The 18,513-nt window shown below is 51.2% G+C and overlaps 1 protein-coding gene across 1 annotated transcript in view; it reads left to right on the top strand.

Moving 5' to 3' along the window:
* Window positions 1-4,697: 4,697 nt before the first annotated feature.
* Window positions 4,698-18,513, top strand: part of TMPRSS2 (transmembrane serine protease 2) — a gene marked incomplete at its 3' end in the record, with an annotated part of 36,907 nt that continues 23,091 nt past the window's right edge. The window contains exons 1-3 of the mRNA XM_049785622.1: window positions 4,698-4,748; window positions 14,215-14,285; window positions 17,448-17,673. Of these exons, the coding sequence (XP_049641579.1) occupies window positions 14,271-14,285; window positions 17,448-17,673 (241 nt within the window). The remainder of the gene's footprint in view (window positions 4,749-14,214; window positions 14,286-17,447; window positions 17,674-18,513) is intronic.

Below are 18,513 nucleotides of genomic sequence, written 5' to 3'. Positions count from 1 at the left end.
AGGGAGAAAGCAGTCCCATTGCTACTAAGTTATTGCCATTTTCTTGTATTATTTCATAGCAAACAGACTTAGTTTGTCCTCTGAGGCTGTAGAGTCTGATTTTCCTGCCTGCAAGTTCTCTTATCTAAATTGTTTTCATCAAATTCCAACTTCTTTTTCTTGCTGCTGTGTGGGACATTTCCCTGGGTGAAGGTCTGGATTAGCCAGAATTCTCCGAAGGCAATGGGGCCACTTATAGAGAGGTGACAGATGGTCTGTAGATGATGGAAGGTGCTAGATACAGGCCAATTGTAGACAATGGGTCTACGCAGAGATGGATTTTTCGATGCAAATACAGATGTAGCTCCTGAGTGTGTATTTATGATAGAAAAGTTGCTTAAAACAAGGTGAAGGCCGAGAGGCCAGTATCAGTCACCGACAGGCAGGAGGCAGATGAAAATCCTGGTGTCACAGGCCTGAGTCTGAGAAATAGACCTCTGACATCAGCCATGTGTGCTGGGTCAGGGAAGGTAGAACTATCTCAGTTCACCTTTCTGGCCAGGTCTACCCAAGCCTGTTCATAGAGCCCGATGCTACTTGCTGCTAGAGGGACAGATGGCCTTGACAAAGCCCACCACCGTATATTGGTCTTCTGAGACCACCAGGAATGATCCCTAAGTGGAGAGTGAGGAGTAAGCTCTGATTATGGCCAGCTGTGATCCCAAAACAAGGAAGGAAGAAAGAAAAAAGATAAAGAGAGAGAGAAAAGAAAGAAAAGAGAAAGAAAGAGAGAAAGAGGGGCCTGAGTGATAGCACAGTGGTAGGGCTTTTACCTTGCATGCAGTTGACCTGGGATAAATCACTCCCCACAGCCTGCTGAGGGCAATTTCTGAACACAGAGCCAAGAGTAACCCCTGAGCATTGCCAGTGTAGCTCAAAAACACAAAAAACAAAAGGGGGGGGCCGGGAAAGATAGCACAGCGGTGTTTACCTTGCAAGCAGCCGACCCAGGACCTAAGGTGGTTGGTTCGAATCCCGGAGTCCCATAGGGTCCCCCGTGCCTGCCAGGAGCTATTTCTGAGCAGATAGCTAGGAGTAACTCCTGAGCACCGCCAGATGTGGCCCAAAAGAAACAAAACAAACAAACAAACAAAACAAACAAACAAAAAACAACAAAAAACCACCACCAACAACAAAACACCCAAAACAAAAAGGGGAGTTAGAGTGATAGCGAGCGCAGTGGTAGGGCATTTGCCTTGCATCCTATATGGTCCCCCAAGCCAGGAGTGATTCTGAGTACATAGCCAGAAGTAACCCCTGAGTGTCATCAGGTGTGACCCAAAAAACAAAAAGAAAGAGAGAGAGAGAGGAAGGAAGGAGGAAGGAAGGAAGGAAGGAAGGAAGGAAGGAAGGAAGGAAGGAAGGAAGGAAGGGACAGAGAGAAAGGAAGAAAAACAGACAAAGGGGCTGGAGCAATAGTACAGTGGTGAGGTGCTTGCCTTGCATGTAGCCAACACAGGATGAACTCGTTTTCGAAACCCAGGGTCCCATATGGTCCCCTAAGCCTGCCAGGAGCAACTTCTGAGTGCAGAGCCAGAAGTAGAGTGCCTCCGGTGTGACCCAATAAACAAAAACAAGAAAGAAAGAAAGGAAGGAAGAGAGAAAAAAGAAAGGAGAGGAAAGGAACGAAGGAAGGAAGGAACGAAGGAAGAAAAGAAGGAAGGAAGGAAGGAAGAAAAGAAGGAAGGGAGGGAAGAAGGAAAGAAGGAAAAAATCTTAATTCAGATGCTGTCTCTGAATTTGGGTTTGATCTCCAGCATCTCATAGGGTCCCCTGAGCCTGCCAGGAGTAATTTCTGAGCATTGAGCCAGGAGTAACCCCTGATGAGTACCACCAGGTGTGGCCCAAAAACAAACAAAAAATTCACCCTTTTTTCCAGGGTAGAATCCGGGGGCATGACTTGATGGGGTGGATCTTTGCCGGCTTCCTGAGGAAGGGCTCTGAGCTACTCTACACCCACTTTTGCTCCACTGGAGACAGCGGGAGCACTAAGGATGCCATAGTGGGACCCCGGGGACTTCCCACTGCAAGCCCGAGGATGTCCCAAACTTCCCCGTGAATACTGCTGTCATTTGAAAAGATAGTTGCTACCCAGAGCTGAGGGTTAATTTGTGGGGTGAGCTTTATTTAGGCCAGTCTTCCAAGTTTGGGGCACTTCCTGTGCCCCCATTTTACCAGCTGCCCCCTAATCTTGTATTGTGATCCCCATTTCTGAGATTATTACCTGTGGTCTCTTTGGAATGTCTTGGGGCCCCCAGCCCTCTTTTTAAAACATGATTGATTAATTTACTCAAACACCATGGTTACAAGGTTGTTCATAATATAATTGTTATTTTTTCACAATGACAAAGTTGTTCATGATTGAGTTTCAGTCCTACCATGTCCAACATCCTTCACCAGGGCACATTTCCTGCCACCAGTGTCCGCAGTTTCCCTTCTGCCCTCCCCCTGCCTGCCTATGGGGGCTGACCACCACCTTCTTCTTCTTCTTCTTCTTCTTCTTCTTCTTCTTCTTCTTCTTCTTCTTCTTCTTCTTCTTCTTCTTCTTCTTCTTCTTCTTCTTCTTCTTCTTCTTCTTCTTCTTCTTCTTCTTCTTCCTCTTCCTCTTCTTTCTTCTTCTTCTTCTTCCTCTTCCTCTTCTTCTTCTTCTTCTTCTTCTTTTCCTTCTTCTTCTTCTTCTTCTTCTTCTTCTTCTTCTTCTTCTTCTTCTTCTTCCTCTTCTTCTTCTTCCTTTTTCCTTCTTCTTCCTCCTCCTCCTCCTTCTTCCTTCTTCCTTCTTCTTCCTCCTTCTTCTTCCTTCTTCTTCCTCCTTCTCCTCCTTCTTCTTCTTCCTCTTCTTCTTCTCCTCCTCCTCCTTCTCCTTCTCCTCCTCCTTCTTTCTCCTTCTCCTCCTTCTTCCTCCTTCTCCTTCTTCCTCCTTCTCCTCCTCCTCTTCTCCTTCTTCCTCCTCTTCTTTATCTTCTCTCTGTCTCTCTGTCTCTCTCTGTCGCTCTCTGTCTCTCTCTGTCTCTGTCTCTTTCTGTCTCTGTCTCTCTCTGTCTCTCTCTCTCTCTCTCTCCCCTCTCCCCTTAGAGACTGTGGTTCACAATATTGATTCCCCAGCGTCCCATATGGTCCACCAAGCCAGGAACAATTTCTGAGTGCAGAGCCAGGAGTAACTTCTGTGACCCAAAAACCAAAAAAAAAATGAAACCAAGGACCAGCCCCAGTACATTCTACCCTCAGCCCCAAGTCCCACTGACCAGAAAGGTGTTTCTTTGGCAGCAGGGACTGAAACAGAGATGGGCCACAACCCTGACACCCCACCTCTCCCATTGATGGTGGCTGAGTGGACCTCAGTAAAAATTCCAGAAATCGCAGTGGGGAGGGTTCAATTGAACCTGGGTTCTATCCCCGCCATCCTGTAAGGTCTCCTGAGTCTGTCAGGATATCTAAGAGCGGAGCAAAGAGTAATCCCTGAGTATTGCTGGGTGTGGTCTAAATATGCACACACTCAAACGTTCCCAGAAAGGTGGCCAGAGTGACAGGACAGACGGGAGCGGGATTGCCTTGCATGTGGCCAACTCAGATTCAATCCCTGGAATCCCATAGGGTCCCAGAGCACAGAACCAGGAGTAAGCCCTGAGCATTGCCAGGTATAGGCCCCTCATAAAGAATTTCAGGAGGGGCCAGAGCAATAGCACAGCGACAGGGCATTTGCCTTGCATGCGGCTGATCTGGGTTTGATCCCAGCATCCCATAGGTCCCCCCTACCCAGCCTGCCAGGAGTGATTCCTGAGCACAGAGCTATGAGTAACCCCTGAGTACCTCCAAGTGTGGCCCCTAAATAAAACAAAACAAATAAACAAACAAAATTCCAGAAGGTTGTTGAGTGTAGGATTCATGGATGTGAGGGGAGGGAGTGACCCCTCCAAAGGGAGCTAAGCACAGCCTACACCTGCAGGGAGGGGACAGGTGACCCCCAGAGGCCGGGGGCCATGATGGTGTCCTGAAGGGCTGTCAGAACTGCAGGAAGGAGCCTCTTGGGCTTTGGAGTGTGGGGCAGAGTTCAAGACTCTTACCTAAGAAACACCCCTGCCCCCCCAGAAGGAGAGGGAAGCAAGGCAGATTCCAGGTAACCGGAACTTACTGGCAAAATCCAGTTCCCAGGTGAGGTTTGGGGAGAGCAGGGGTGAGGAGGTGGGTAGTACTTGATGCAGTTCATGAACCCTGTCCCCCTCCTCCCCCCCAAAAAAACACCCATGGAATAAAGAATAAAGAGAACAGGTAAACTCTGTCCTATTGGAGTAGGGCTTATTTATTCACGTTCCCTGCTGGACTTCGGTGGGGACTGAGGTTGGGGTGGGGACACTTTGAGCAGGGGACAGAGAGAGGTCTAGGGGCGCAGTCGTTTCCTTTGCAACTCTTGGTGTGTGTGTGTGTGTGTGTGTGTGTGTGTGGAAACGGCTGGACTTGCCCCTTGCAGTCCTCCAGGGTGCAAACTCGGGGCTTTACCTGGGAGAAACTCCTCTTCCGCCCTTGCACACCAGCCGGGCCAGTCCCAGCTGGAGGTGGCCGCTAGCAACTCTTAGAGGTGTCGCCCTGGGCAGCGTCCCCGCCCCCCGGATGAAAGCACTGGCTGGGCTGGGCCAGGCCGGGAGTCCCCGGCAAAGCAGAGGCAGAGCCTGGCCGGGCAGGTGGCAGAGGAGAGGGGGCCGGGTGGCACACAGGTATGCGGGGTGCTGGGCGTGCAGGGGAGGAAAGAAGGGCCAGGTGGGTGCAACAGGTGGGCAGCGACCAGACCGGGTGCGGGACGCCCCGCAGAAACCTTGGAGTAGGGACTCGGCTGTCCCTGTCCCGCGTGGGTCCTCCCTGCCTGTCAGCTCCCAGCTAGGTGGCACAGAAGAAGGAAGGGTCCAGGGTGCTGTGGGGTCTCTGCCCCTGGGGCATCGAGGTGCGCTTTTACCCTTTGGGGACTGGTCGGGCAGGCTGGGAGGCCCTTCCTTGTGGCCAGTCTGGGCAGCCCTAGAGTCACCTGAACTCTTGGTTCCCTTCTGAAGTGTGGGGGTGGGGAGTGGAGGGAAACTAGAAACTCTCAGATTGGGGGTGATAGGCTGGTACAGCCGGTTTGGGCTCCCAGAGGAAAAGCCCCCCCCCCAGCAGGTACAGGGGGGCACAGCTGGCTACTACTGGCACCCCAAGTTGGGGGAAGAGCCAGAATGGGGCTCTGGATTCCCGTTCTCTGGGGTGGAATGAGGCCGGGCACCCTGCATTCCGTTGCACGCATGCTGTCACCCCAGATTGGAGTGCAGGGGTCTTCTTAGGGGACCCCTAAGCTGGGTGGAGGAGCTCTTTGAAAACGCAGATTCTGAAGGTGGACAGCCTCAGAGTCCCCAGAACTGGGACTCCCACCATGGGAGCATTTGAACTCTGGGGTTGAGGGGGTGAGGCGCAGGGCAGCAGAATTGGGCAGTTGGGGTTCAGAAAGGGAAAAGGGGGGCAGGCACCAGGCCCTGAGTGCTTCTCCAGGTGCTTCTAGGAGGAAGTGGAGGGTCCCCTCCCCGCAGCCTCCCTGGGTCACACCTTGATTCCAAACAAGGGATCTGATAAGGGACTCCCAGGACCCAGGCACCCCCACTCCCCGAAACCAGCTCTTCCCGGAAAATTCCAAAGACAAGACCTGCCATTCCTGGGGGTTTGGAAAAAGCCAGCACCTGGGAAGGTGGGGGAGGGTCCCAGGAAAACGAATGCAGTCAGGACACTTACGGGGGTGGGGACTAGAAGACACCCCCATGCTGCAGAGTGAGGGGATGGGACCACCAGGTAGTTGAGGGTTCACTGAGGGCTTTAGCAGGTGCAGGGGTGCCCCCCCCACAGTTGTCCTTACCTGGACTCTGGGTGGGGATAAAAGGCCAGAGTCACCCCAGCCAGCCAGCAACACTCAGTACAAGCTGGGGGTAAGGTGGGGGGTGCTCTCCAGCCTCCCCCCAGCCTTGGGTGTGTTTGAAAATATCAGTTGGGACCAGAAGAGAGGGGGCAGGAGGTCTGTCCTGGGATGATCCCCAGAATAATCCCCCCGCCCCCAGAATTCTGGCTGGAGTGATGCCCCAGCACACCACTGCTAGAGTTCTCTCTCTCTCTCTCTCTCTCTCTCTCTCTCTCTCTCTCTCTCTCTCTCTCTCTCTCTCTCTCTCTCCCATTCTCCCCTCAGGCTCTTTCTCTCCCTTTCCCTCTCTCACTATCTCTAGTGAGATATCTCTATATCTATCTCTCCCTTTCTCTTTCCCTCTTTCCCTACCTCTCTCCCTCTCTCCTTCCCTTTCCCCCTCTCTCTCCCTCTCCTAGATCTGAACCCCAATAGCTGCATTGGGTTGGACTTCCTGGTACAGAGCTGAGGCCCGACAGGCCATGCATGGGAGGCCATGGCTGGGGAACAGGGAGGGGACTTAAGTGCAGGAGGAGCCAGGACTGTGCTGAGGGTGGTATCTTGATCTGGGGGTTCAGGGAAGAAGAGGAGGCTGCTTCCCAACTCCGTCCTGAGCACAGAAAAGGTCAGAAGGGTATGTACTTGGGAGTATGTCCTGGCTCAGGAGGAGTGTGGCAAATGTGTCAGGAAGGGGATTATGTGTTCGTGTCTTAGTCAAAGTATTATGTCAGGGGAGAACAAGGAAAGCGCTTCAGGTATTGGGCTGCATGTCTGAGACCAGTCACCAGGCATATGTTTATATGCACATGCATAGTGTGTATATGTGTGTTTGTGGGTGAAAAGGAGAGTACTGAAAGACAACGAGGATACACTGAGTATGTAGCGGCATGGGGAGTGGCATTGGGGATTGTGGTGGCACCAGAGGGTTGTGGTGATTTTGGGGTGTGATGGCGTCAGGTGATTTGGGCACTAGTGGATGTTTGATACTGAGGGTATGTGATATCAGGATATGTGGGCATCAGGGGATGTATGGCATTGGGGGTATGTGACACTGGGGGAAGTGTGACAATAGGGGATGTGTGGCATCAGGGATTGTGGCATTGGGTGGTAGGAAATGTGTGGTATCATAGGATGTGTGGCACTGGGGAGAATGTGCGGCATCGTGTTATATGTGGCACTGGGTGTGGCATTATGGGATGTGTGGCACTAGGTTATGTGGCATCATGGGAATGTGTGGCATCAGAAGTTTGTGTTGGCATTGCTCCCTGGCAGTGGCAAGACACCCACATACAGGTGTGCAGTGGGGTCTTGCAGCCTCCCCTTGACAACCTGGAAGGGAAACCTGGTTTGCAGGAGGAGCCCAGGTGTGTCATGCATGTGGCTGTTCCCAGGCTGGGACCCTCCTGGTTCTCCCTGGCCTCCTGCAATCCTTGGTCTAACTCAGGCTCCTGAATCTTGTCCTCTGGGACCTGCCTCGAATCTGACACCCAAGGAGACAAAAGCTGCATCTCCACCCCCAGACTCCAGCTGACGTGCTCAGAGCAAGGGTGAGGGACCCTCGCTGGGGACCAGCCCTTTTTTAGGGACCCCTGGTGACTGCAGGGAAAAAACCCTGTGTTCAGGGACAGAGTGGAGCTGCTCTTCACATCTTGGACACCCCTTTGTTTCTCACACTTGGATTCTTGGAGTACATACAGAGTGAAACTCCTGTCGAACAACCTCCCAAGAAGGCTGCCATCAGCATCAGTCACGGGCTCTCCATGGAGTATCCGTGCGGTCACCCAGTTCGCACCTTTCCTCTTTCACAGGCTGTGTGGCAAGATCTGCTGGCTCCCCTGTGGCCTGGCCACAAGGATGGACAGACAGAAGGACAAATGCTTCCTTCCAACAAGGATTTTTGCCTGCCCTCCTGGCCCAGGAGGGACAGGTCAGCTGATGTGGGTGTCTCTGAGACCCCCAATGGAGCCTGCTTTCCAGCTCAAACTCACTCCCAGGTCCCCTGAGAAGCCATGACATAGTGGCCCATTGTCTCCAACTGGAGCAAAGCTAGAACCCAAAACAGGAGCAGACTCAATTCTCAAATGCCCATCCTCACAAATTTCTGATCTCGTGAGACCAGGCAGCAGTCCTTGCAAACTTAGAGGATGTGGTGATGTTTCTAAGGGACATTATTGATTTTCAACACTGCCTGTGTTTCCTGGTGCCAGTCACGGTGTAAGCATAACATTCATTGTTATCCACCCCTGTGTCTTCAACAGTCACTTGCACCCACATCTGACTGACACCTTCAAGGTGTAACCTGCTAAGCGATTACACGAACACGTATTCTGCTGTTCTCTCTGCACTGTGTACTAATGGCACAGAGGCCAAGTTGGGTGGTCTTCATCAACCCAATCCCTCTCATCTTTGGTGTTTGTGTAAAAGCAAAGGTATGGCAGAGGTTTAAGGGGATCCCCTACCTGCACCCCAGAAAAGAGCCACGGAGGAGCAGAGCTTTGGCACTTTCCAAACTCCAGCCCCCATGTCCTAAGCCCAACTTTCTTACTTGGGAAGGTCTGAGAGCCAACCATGATGATGGGCTAGAAAGAGATACCAAAGCCAGAACAACCCTATGATTGGACCTCCAGCTGGATAAGATAGTCATGCTCATGTCCCTGCGGATGGTGCTATCACCATAAAGAGGGGGAGCATGGTGACACCTCAACTCAACTCTCAACTCGACTCAACTCAACTCTCAACTTAAATCAAATCAACTCTCAGCTCAGATCAAATCAACTCAATTCTCAATTCAGCTTCAACTCAACTCAACTCAACTCAACTCAACTCAACTCAACTCAACTTAACTCAACAACTCTCAACTCAATTCAATTCAACTCAGCTCAACTCAACTCAATTCAACTCAATCCAACTCTTTAGTCACTTCAAGGGATTTTTCTTTGTTGCTAGAAGCTTTGCAAAACCAAGAATGATCCTGGGTGGTTCATATGACACCAGGAAGAAATGTTGCTAAGCATCTGAGCCTCCCATCTGGCCATTGGAGAGAAAGTGGGGAGCATAGCATGGAATGCCTTTCTGAAGCAGCCGACAAGGTGGCCGTGGCATGAATGTATGGCCTTCCTGTGGCAGTGCACTGGCTCTCATGGTTTCCCATGGGGCTCTGGCCTCCTTCCCTGTCTTGCTACCTGGCTTGCCGGGGAGGGTTCTCAGATGACTGGGAAGAGCCCACTCCCGGTCCTGCTACCTTCTTTCAGATGCCTCCGGACCAGGCAGGCTGCCAGTGGGATCAAATGCTCATTTCCTGCAACTTCAACCAAACTATAGCAGGGAGCTGGGCCAGGTCACCCCCATCCCTCCCCAACTCTGAGTCTGAGAAGATGGGTGCAGGGCACTTTGGAACGTGATCTGAAGACCAGGGGCACTTTCCTGCTCCCACTGCAGAGAAGGGAGGGTTTGGTGCCGTTGTCCAAAAGTAGCCTAATCTGAGATTGTTGTCTCCTTCCAAAGCATCAAGATTATCCGGATAGATTCTAACTGGCCACCCGCCCACAGAGTCCCTGCCCTTTCCTGAATCACTGAGAGGAGCAGATTCAGGGCTTGGGGGTAGGGCAGAGAACTGTGGCCCAAGCACTGAACCCTGGCCTGGCTTCTCTCATCTGGAAATATTTTAGGGGCTCTGAGAGATAGTAGAGAGGGTAAGTGCTGACATTGCACCAAGCAGCAACCCAGGGCAACTCCTGGTGCCACATACAGTCCCCTAAGCATGACCAGAGGTCACTCCTGCACACAGAGCTGGAATAGTGCCTGAAGGTGTCCCAAGGATCCCATAAACCTCAAGTTTTTTTTCTAGGAGGCTGGAGAGGTAGTGCCAATGTTAGGGTCTTGGGGGCTAGAGTCCCCAAGAGTTCAGTGGGGAGGGCGTTTGCTTTGCTTGCAGCTGACCCAGGTTTGATCCCTGGCATCCCATAAGTTCCCCTGAGTACCACCAGGAGAGATTCCTAAGTGTAGAGACAGGAGTAGCACCTGAGCACATCCAGGCATAGTCAACTGCTTGCCCCCAAATGTTAGGGATCTGTCTTTAATTTTTCCTGGCAACACCACAAAAAGTTAAACTGTGAAGATAGACAGGAGCTGGTTCTTCCATCTGTTTTTGGGGTCTGGCCCATACCCAGCAGTGCTCAGTAGCAACTCTGGCTCTGGCTTAAGTGTCTTACCAAGCAGGGATCAACCCTGGGTCAGCCACATACCCGAGAGAGAACTGGTTTTGGATTTTTCTTTACATTAAGATTAAATTGAGGGGACAGAGCAATGGAACAGTGATAGAGCACTTGCTTTGCAAGTTCTCGACCCAGGACCAACCTCAGTTAGATCCCTTGATCCTGGTGTCTCATATGGTCCCCCAAGCCAGGAGTGATTTCTGAGCGCAGAGCCAGGAGTAACCCCTGAGCGTCACGGGTGTGGCCCAAAAATAAAATGAATAAATAAATCGAGGCCGGAGCAATAACACAGTGGTAGGGCATTTGCCTTGCACATAGGCAACACCAAATGGATCCTGGTTGGATTCCTGGCATCCCACGTGCCAGAAGTGATTTCTGAGCTCAGAACCAGGAGTGACCCCTGAGTGTTACCCCAAAACTCAACCCTCCAACAAAGAATAAATTGAGCGGCCTGAGTGACAGTACAGCCTTGCATGCGACCAATTTGGGTTTAATCCCTAGCACCCTGGTGCCCTGAGCCTGCCAGGAGCAACTTCTGAGCACCCACAGGTGTGGTACAGAAACAAACAGACAAGCAGAAAGAATCAGTAGGGATACTACCTTACTATGGAGGCTGTTCAAAGAAGACCCGGAATCTGAAAGCATACATTATGGAAGTTCATATCTGTTTGGCCTCTTTGCTATTAGGGCAGCAAATAATCATGATGTATGCTGCAGAGACTGGCATGGTGGCACAGTGCGGACTGCCCTGTGTGGGCCTGGGAGCACTTCACAGAAGCAAATCTGCAAATTCATTGCCTCCCACCAGCCCTCTGTACGTTCCCCACCTGCCTGCAAGCTGTTAGTGGCCATTAACCTTCCATCACTTTAATTTTTTTATTTTATTGAAATCAATGTGATTTATGCAGTTCTTCATAGTTGGGTTTCAGACATACAGTAAATCATATAAGGTTGAAGTATTTTTTTTGGGGGGGGGTCACGCTCTGCTGTGATCAGATTTTATTCCTGGCTCTGTGCTCAGAAATTACTCAGAAATTACCACATGGGACCGGAGAGATAGCCACAGCAATAGGGCATTTGCTTGCATGTGACCCACCCCCGGTTGGATTCCTGGTATCCCATATGGTCCCCACCTTGCCAGAGGCTATTTCTGAGTGCAGAGGAAGGAGTGACTCCTCAGCTCCACTGATGTGGCCCAGAAACCAATCAATCAATCAATCAATCAAGTTTTTTTTTTAAATTACCATATGGAATTCTGGGGATCAAACCCTGGTCAGCTGCATGCAAGGCAAATGCCCTACCTGCTGTGCTATCGCTCTGGGCCCCATCAATCACTCCCTTTATTTTTATGTTGCTGTTATTTTGTTCTGGGGCCACCCCTGGGGTGCTCTGGGCTTCAGCCAGGCTTTGCATTCAAGAATCACTCCTGGTGGTGCTCTGTAGACACTATAGGAGCGGAGAATTGAACCCAGGAGGGCTGCCTACAAGGCAAGCTCTCTACCAGCTCCAGCCCCACTGCTTTATTTTTTCATGGTTTGGGGCCACACCCTGCAGTGCTGGGGCTGGTCCTGGCCCTGTGTTGCGGAACACCCCTGCTGGTGCCCTGGGGAGTTTATGAAGTGCTCGGGAATAACACCAGGCTGGAGTTGCTGCAACCTCAGGCAAGGATAGCGCCTCCCCCTGGGCCATGTCTGCAGTCCTGAGCACGTGATGTGAAGGAACATCAGGAGAACCAGCCCCTCAGTGAGCTGCCGGATTCCTTTATTTTCTTTTGCTTTGTTTTGGGGCCACATCCAGTGATCAACTCAGGGTTAAAAACAGCCTCTGTGGTCAGGAGTCACTCTCAGTGTGCTTGGGACTGATTATATGAAATGCCGGGTCTTGAACCCGGGTTGACCATGTGTGAGGTAAACTTCCTGTTGTACTTCCCAGGGCCCATGAGGGACCAGTTTTTCCCTTCCACCCACACATCGTGCCATATGGTTTCTGCAGGTGGGGAAACTGAGGCTCAAACGTATGACCTTCGGGGTCGAGGCCCTAGAGTTAGGGTCGGGGTCCAGACTCAACCCAGTAGAAATGGGACATCCCTGAGCTGAGCTACCCACAGCCCTCTTCCCCCCAGAGAATGGGTTACAGCTGTCCCAGCCCATAGACTGGTGAATGGGGGTTGAGGTTCCTGATCCTTTCCTGACTTCAGGGAGGAGTGACGGGCATGCAGGGAGCTTGTCATCAGCACTTTCTAATCATTTTCTCCACATGGATGCTCTGACCCACTGATCGTCTGATACTGCTGTGGTCTGCCGATCGCTCTAGGAGGGCTTTCGGACCTACAGTCCCCCTTTGCACTGGCAAACACGTGCTTTCCTCTTTCTTGGTCTTTGTTGTTGTTTTCGGGTCACTCCCAGCAGTGCTCTGGGTTTCCTCCTTCCTCTGGTGCTGCTCCTGGTGGTGCTCAGGAGACCATATGGGATGCTGGAGATCAAACCAGGTCTGTTTTTGCAGTGTGAGTGCCCTCCCCCCTTTGCCATCTTCCCGACTTTGTCTGTATTCTGAAGTCTCTCCTGTGTGCATTGGGTAGAATGCTTGTAGCAGCGTGTGTCGCTGTTGATGGAGGTTTTACTCTTATGCTGATTAAAAACTGGGGACTGGGCTGGAGAGGGGAGAAAAGAAAAGGTGCTTCTTTGCACACAGTCACCTTAGATTCAATCGCCAATACCCTGTATGATTCCCCAGAACTGCTGGGTATGGCCCCAAAACAAAATGTGGAGACGGAGCCATAGCACAGCCAGGAGGGCGTTGGTCTTGCATGAAGATGATATGGGTTCACTCCCCGGCATTCCATAGGGTCCCCTGAGTCTGCCAGGAATAATTCCTCGGCCAGAGTGATAGCACAGCAGTAGGGCATTGTCTTGCATGCAGCCAACTTTGGACTGACCTGGGTTCAATTCCTGGCAACCCACAGTGTCCCCCGAGCATGCCAGGAGGGATTTCTGAGCGCAAAATCAGGTGTCACCCCCAAGTACTGCCAGGTGCTCAAAAACAAAAAACAAAAAGAACCCAAACAGGAGGGATTCCTGAGTGCAGAGCCAAGAGTAATTCCTGAGCGCTGCCAGGTGTGGCCCCCAAATAAAAGCAAAACAAACTTTAAAGGCAACTACCACAAAAGAATTGTGGTTTTCTTTCATCTTTTTTAAAGATGAAGGGTTGATGAGAACTGGTAGAGAGTCATGAGTGGCCCTTGACACCGCTTCAGGGGGCTCCAGCCCCCCCACAGAAGCTTGGAAAATGCTGTGTCACCGAAAAGCTTTCATGGGGGATTTGAGCACATTTAACACGCCATTCACTGCTAGGTGTGGCCCAAACCAACAAGCAGCCATGAAGAAGATCATGACTGTCAGATGTGACCTCTATAGAGTGACCAGCTCAGTGGCCAGCAGAGGATTTGGTCACCCTCCTGGGAAGGAGAATGCACAGACAATCACCCTGTTACTCATTTGGGACCCCTCTGCCTCGTTCCCTCTGTACTGAGATGCCTTGTCCCCCAGGACCCTCAGAGATGCAGTAGCTGCTCTCTGAGTTGGAGCTCCAGGCCCTCTCAATCTCAGGCCAGTCTTTTACCTCTGCTGAATTTTGGGTAACTTTTGGTGGGTTTTTTTTGGGGGGGGGTTTACACCCCGCAGTGGTCATAGATTTCTCCTGGCTCTGCAGTCAAGAATCACTCCTGGTAGTACTCAGAGGACCCTATAGGTTGCCAGAGATTGAACCCGTGTTGGCCGCGTGCATGGCAAATGCCCTCCCTGCTGAACTATCTCTCTGGCCCTGATTGGGGTAACTTTTTCCCCAGAATGCTCCTGGTGACAGTTCAAAGGCAGAAGTTGTCCCTGGAGGGCGTCTAGTTAATCAAATGTGCCCTAAAATTGAGCACCCAGGTTCCTGGAAGGAAATAAGGGTAGGTTCAGGGCAGCAAGCCTGGGACTGGGGTGGTACTGTGGTGAGGGAACAGCTGTGCTCCAGCTCCTGAGCGGGCCTTACAGCTGCTCTTCTGTCCCTCTGCAGGTTCTGCGGTGCCCCCGCCTCCGCTGCCCGTTCCCTGGAACTGCTCAGACCAAAGGATGGCACTGAACTCGGTGAGCGGAGGGGTCATACCATCCTGTCCTTCCTTCCTTCCTTCCTTCCTTCCTTCCTTCCTTCCTTCCTTCCTTCCTTCCTTCCTTCCTTCCTTCCTTCCTTCCTTCCTTCCTTCCTCCCTCCCTCCCTCCTCCCTCCCTCCCTCCCTCCCTCCCTCCCTCCCTCCCTCCCTCCCTCCTTCCTTCCTTCCTTCCTTCCTTCCTTCCTTCCTTCCTTCCTTCCTTCCTTCCTTCCTAGCTTTTCTCTCTCTCTCTCTCTCTCTCTCTCTCTGTGTGTGTGTGTGTGTGTGTGTGTGTGTGTTTGGTTATATCTGGCAGGGCTCAAGGGCAGGCTCAGGAGACCCCATGGGATGCTGGGGATACAACTCAGCTCTGCTGTGTGCAAGGTGTATGTGCTTCCCTGCTGTGCTATCACTCTGGCCCATTTTGTGCTTGTTTTGGGGACATGCACAGCACTTCTGGCTTTGTGTTCAGATCACTTCTATGTCAGAAGGGGTCTATGTGGGATCTATGGGGGACTGTGGGGACTATGCTAGGGATCAGACTCTGTCTGGTGTGTGCAAGGCAAGTGCCCTCACCACCGTACTACTTCTCCAGCTCCTTAAAAAATAATTTTTGGTTGTTGTTATTTTGGGCCACACCTGGCAATGCTCAGGGATCCTTACTGGAATTTTCAGGGAACCATAAGTGGTACTTCAGACATACGCAAGGCAAACACCTCTTTACCTCATGTATCATCACTCCTACCCTCATCTGCCTTTCTGTCTAGTGCCTCGGTCTAGTGGTGGACTTTGAGACTGGCCAGATAAAGACACCCTATTTCCCTGGACACTGCATTCCTAATCCTCAATATGGGGGGCCAAGGAGAGCATGCAGCGACTTCATCGCTGGCCCCACATGAACCCTGAGCCTGGTCGGTGCAGCTCTGGGTGGGGATGAGGGTTCTCTGATGGCAGGGAAATCCCAGCACTGCACTCTCAGCCCAGGACAGTGAACCGCCAACCTGCTCAGCTGGTGCTGCCCCAGTGACCTGCCACCCTTGGAACGTGGCTTGGAGGGTCTTCCAACCCTCCTCCAAATTGCCAGCAGCCCGCATTCTACTCTCAAAGCCCAAGCAACAGAGCACTTGTAAGTGCCTGGACTCCATCTCTAGTCCTGCAGGAGAAATTAACTCAATGATAACGAAATTAGAAGCTTTTTATTTAATTTTCAAATGAGTTGTTTTATTTAAACACCCATGGTTACAAGGTTGTTTATGATACAGTATTTTTTTTTACAGTTACAAAGTTGTTCACGATTGAATTTTAGTTCTACAGTGTCCCACACCTTTCACCAGGGCACGTTTTCTGCCACCAATGCCCCAGTTTCCCTCCCACCCACCCCTCTGCCTGCCTCTGGAACAGACATTTCTGTTGAAGCTTTAAGCTGCCCCTGCTTTGAGCTCTTGGTTGGTGCAAACTGGATAATTTAGAAATTGCTTCCCAGAGGGACCTCCTGCTCTGGCACACAAGGACGCTCTGTCCTGGGCTGGGGCTGGTGCTTGGAGCATCTCCAGGGGGTCAGAGAACACACTGTGAGGCAGGAAGGGGCTGAGGGCTGGAGCATCAATTCATTCTCCAGCATTCCTGGTTCCCCCATGTGCCGCCAGGTCTGTGTCCCCCCCAAAGCAAGCAGAGTAAATTAAATTGCCCGTTTTGTACCAGGAATTCCTTTCCTGAGGACAGGGCTCAGAATACATGCGTTCTCCCCAAATGCCCACGCTGAAATGGGGCACTGGGGGGTCAGATAGCACAGCAGTAGGGCATCTGCCTTGCATGCAGCCGACCCAGGGAGGACAGTGGTTCAAATCCCACCATCCCATATGGTCCCCCGAGCTTGCCAGGAGTGATTTCTGAGAGCAGAGTCAAGAGGAACCCCTGAGTGCCGCCCGGCGTGACCCAAAAACCAAAGAAAAAAAAATTTTTTTTGAAATAGGGCACTGGGACACATGCCCCTTCCCACTTTCCCAAGCCTTTAAATGCCAACTTGGCAGTAGGGACGAGTTGCTGGGTTCATCTCGAGAGAGTAAAGGATGCAGAGCTGTTGAGGGCCACTGCATCTGGGTGACCTCTGTTCCTTCTTGACTCCTGGTCTCTCCAGGACACGGGGGTTAGGCTTTGTGGGTGAATGTTGAGGGGTCCCAGGAAGTCACAAAGGAGACTTGGCCCAGGCAGTCCCCATTATGATTCTGGCACCCTGGGCTCACGTCTGCAGCCCGATTTCCGGTGAGAAGCACAACTTTTTCTGGACCCCATCATGAAGCCATTTTTGTTGTTGTTGCTAAAAGGAGCGTTTTTGTTTTTATTTACAATTCTCTTTTTTTGTTTGTTTGGTTTTTTTTTTGGGTCACGCCCAGCAGCGCTCAGGGGCCACTCCTGGCTCTACGCTCAGAAATCACCCCCGGAAAGCTAGGGGACCATATGGAATGCCGGGATTCGAGCCACCGTTCTTCCGAACGCAAGGCAAACAAACGCCTTACCTCCATGCTATCTCTCCGGCCCCTACAATTCTCTTTTATTCATATAAGAGAAACAGTAGATGATTTTACATGTATTGCACCCAAACACACACACACACACACACACACACACACACACACATAATAACCAAATTTTGGTTTAAAAAGCACAAAATGACAATATGCAATCCAAATTATTAGTAAAATTTTAAAGATAAAAGTATATTAAAAGTTTTTACAATGAATCATGAAGGCAAGTTGGGTTAAAAAATATATTTTTTAATGAGGCCAAAATGATAGCACAGCGGGTAAGGCACTTGCCTTGCATGTGGCCGACCAAGGATCAATCTCCAGCATGCCACATGGTCCCCTGAACATCGAGAGAAGTGATCCCTGAGTGCAGAGCCAGGAGTAACCCTTGAACACCTCTGGGCATGGCCTAAAATACACACAGACACACACACATTGAAAAAAGAAACCCACAACAAGCCATTTCTTTACTAAGTTTCAGAATCTATCACCAAAGGTAACAGTGCCTGGGACAAAACAAGCTTGCTTCAGCAGAGCAAGTCAGAGTTGGGGGGATCGGCTGGCATTCAGGAAGCTGGGCGGGGGCTATTGAACCCCCACAGAATACCCCCCTTACTTTCTCTTTTCTTGCTCAGGACCCACCCCCGGGCACTGGGCCTTTCTATGAGAACCATGGCTACCAACCAGAGGGCCCATACCCGCCACCACCCGTCGCCTCAGCTCCACACGTCTACACCGTGTATCCGACTCCGTACTACCCGACTGCAGTGTCCCATTACATGCCACAGGTTCCAACGCAACCCCCAGCACCCGTGATCCACGCGCAGCCCAAATCGTCCCTGGAAGCGCCGCATTTCTCAAGTAAGCTTGGGGCTGGCATGAGAACACAGCGGGGAGACTGTTTGTCTTGCATGTGGCTTACCCAGGTTCGATCCCCGGCATCTCATAGCCTGTCCCAAGACTGCCAGGAGTGATCCCTGAGCACAGGAGTAAGCCCTGAACACCTCCAGGAGTGGCCCAAAAAAGCAAAACCAGCAACAATAAAAAAAATCAAGTAAGGTGCCACGCACAAGGCCTTTTCCCTATAAGGAGGCCTTGGTGGGTCCCCTGCATAGGGGTGTGTCTGTGGTTGGGGCTACACTCCCATCTCTTTCTTTTTTATTTTATTTTTTGGTTTTGGGACCAGACCCAGCAATTCTCAAGTCTTCCTCCTGGCCCTGCATTAAGGGGTCATACCCAGTGGTGCTTGGGGGACCCTATGGGATGCTGGGGATTGGCCTGACCCGATGGGTCAGCTATGGGTGCAAGTCTAACACCCTGCCAGCTGTGCTGTTGCTCCAGCCCTCCTGTTTCTTCCTTACCTTCCTTCACCATTGCCTTTCTTTGCTGTTGGATCTTGTCTCCTTCCTCTTACACAAAAGCCACCACCTTCTGTCCCACCCATTACAGTGCTGGCTCTCTGGGAGAGCAGGCATGTGTGATGACATTTGCTGGCATTTAATTTTCTGTGGGGGATGTGTGCACACAGAAATGTGCCTTTACACAATTAAAATGAATAAATAATACATAAATAATACAGCAAGTTTCCCAGCACTGCTGCCTGGTCAAGTTTCCAGCAAATAATATTTGTCCCCAAGGCTTACTGACATCATTGATGTTTTTTGTTGTTGTTACTTTGGTTTTGGTGTTTGTTTTTGTAGG

The sequence above is a fragment of the Suncus etruscus genome, chromosome 13, assembly GCF_024139225.1.
Source record: "Suncus etruscus isolate mSunEtr1 chromosome 13, mSunEtr1.pri.cur, whole genome shotgun sequence".
NCBI lineage: Eukaryota > Metazoa > Chordata > Mammalia > Eulipotyphla > Soricidae > Suncus > Suncus etruscus.
This window is presented reverse-complemented; position numbering and strand designations above follow the sequence as displayed.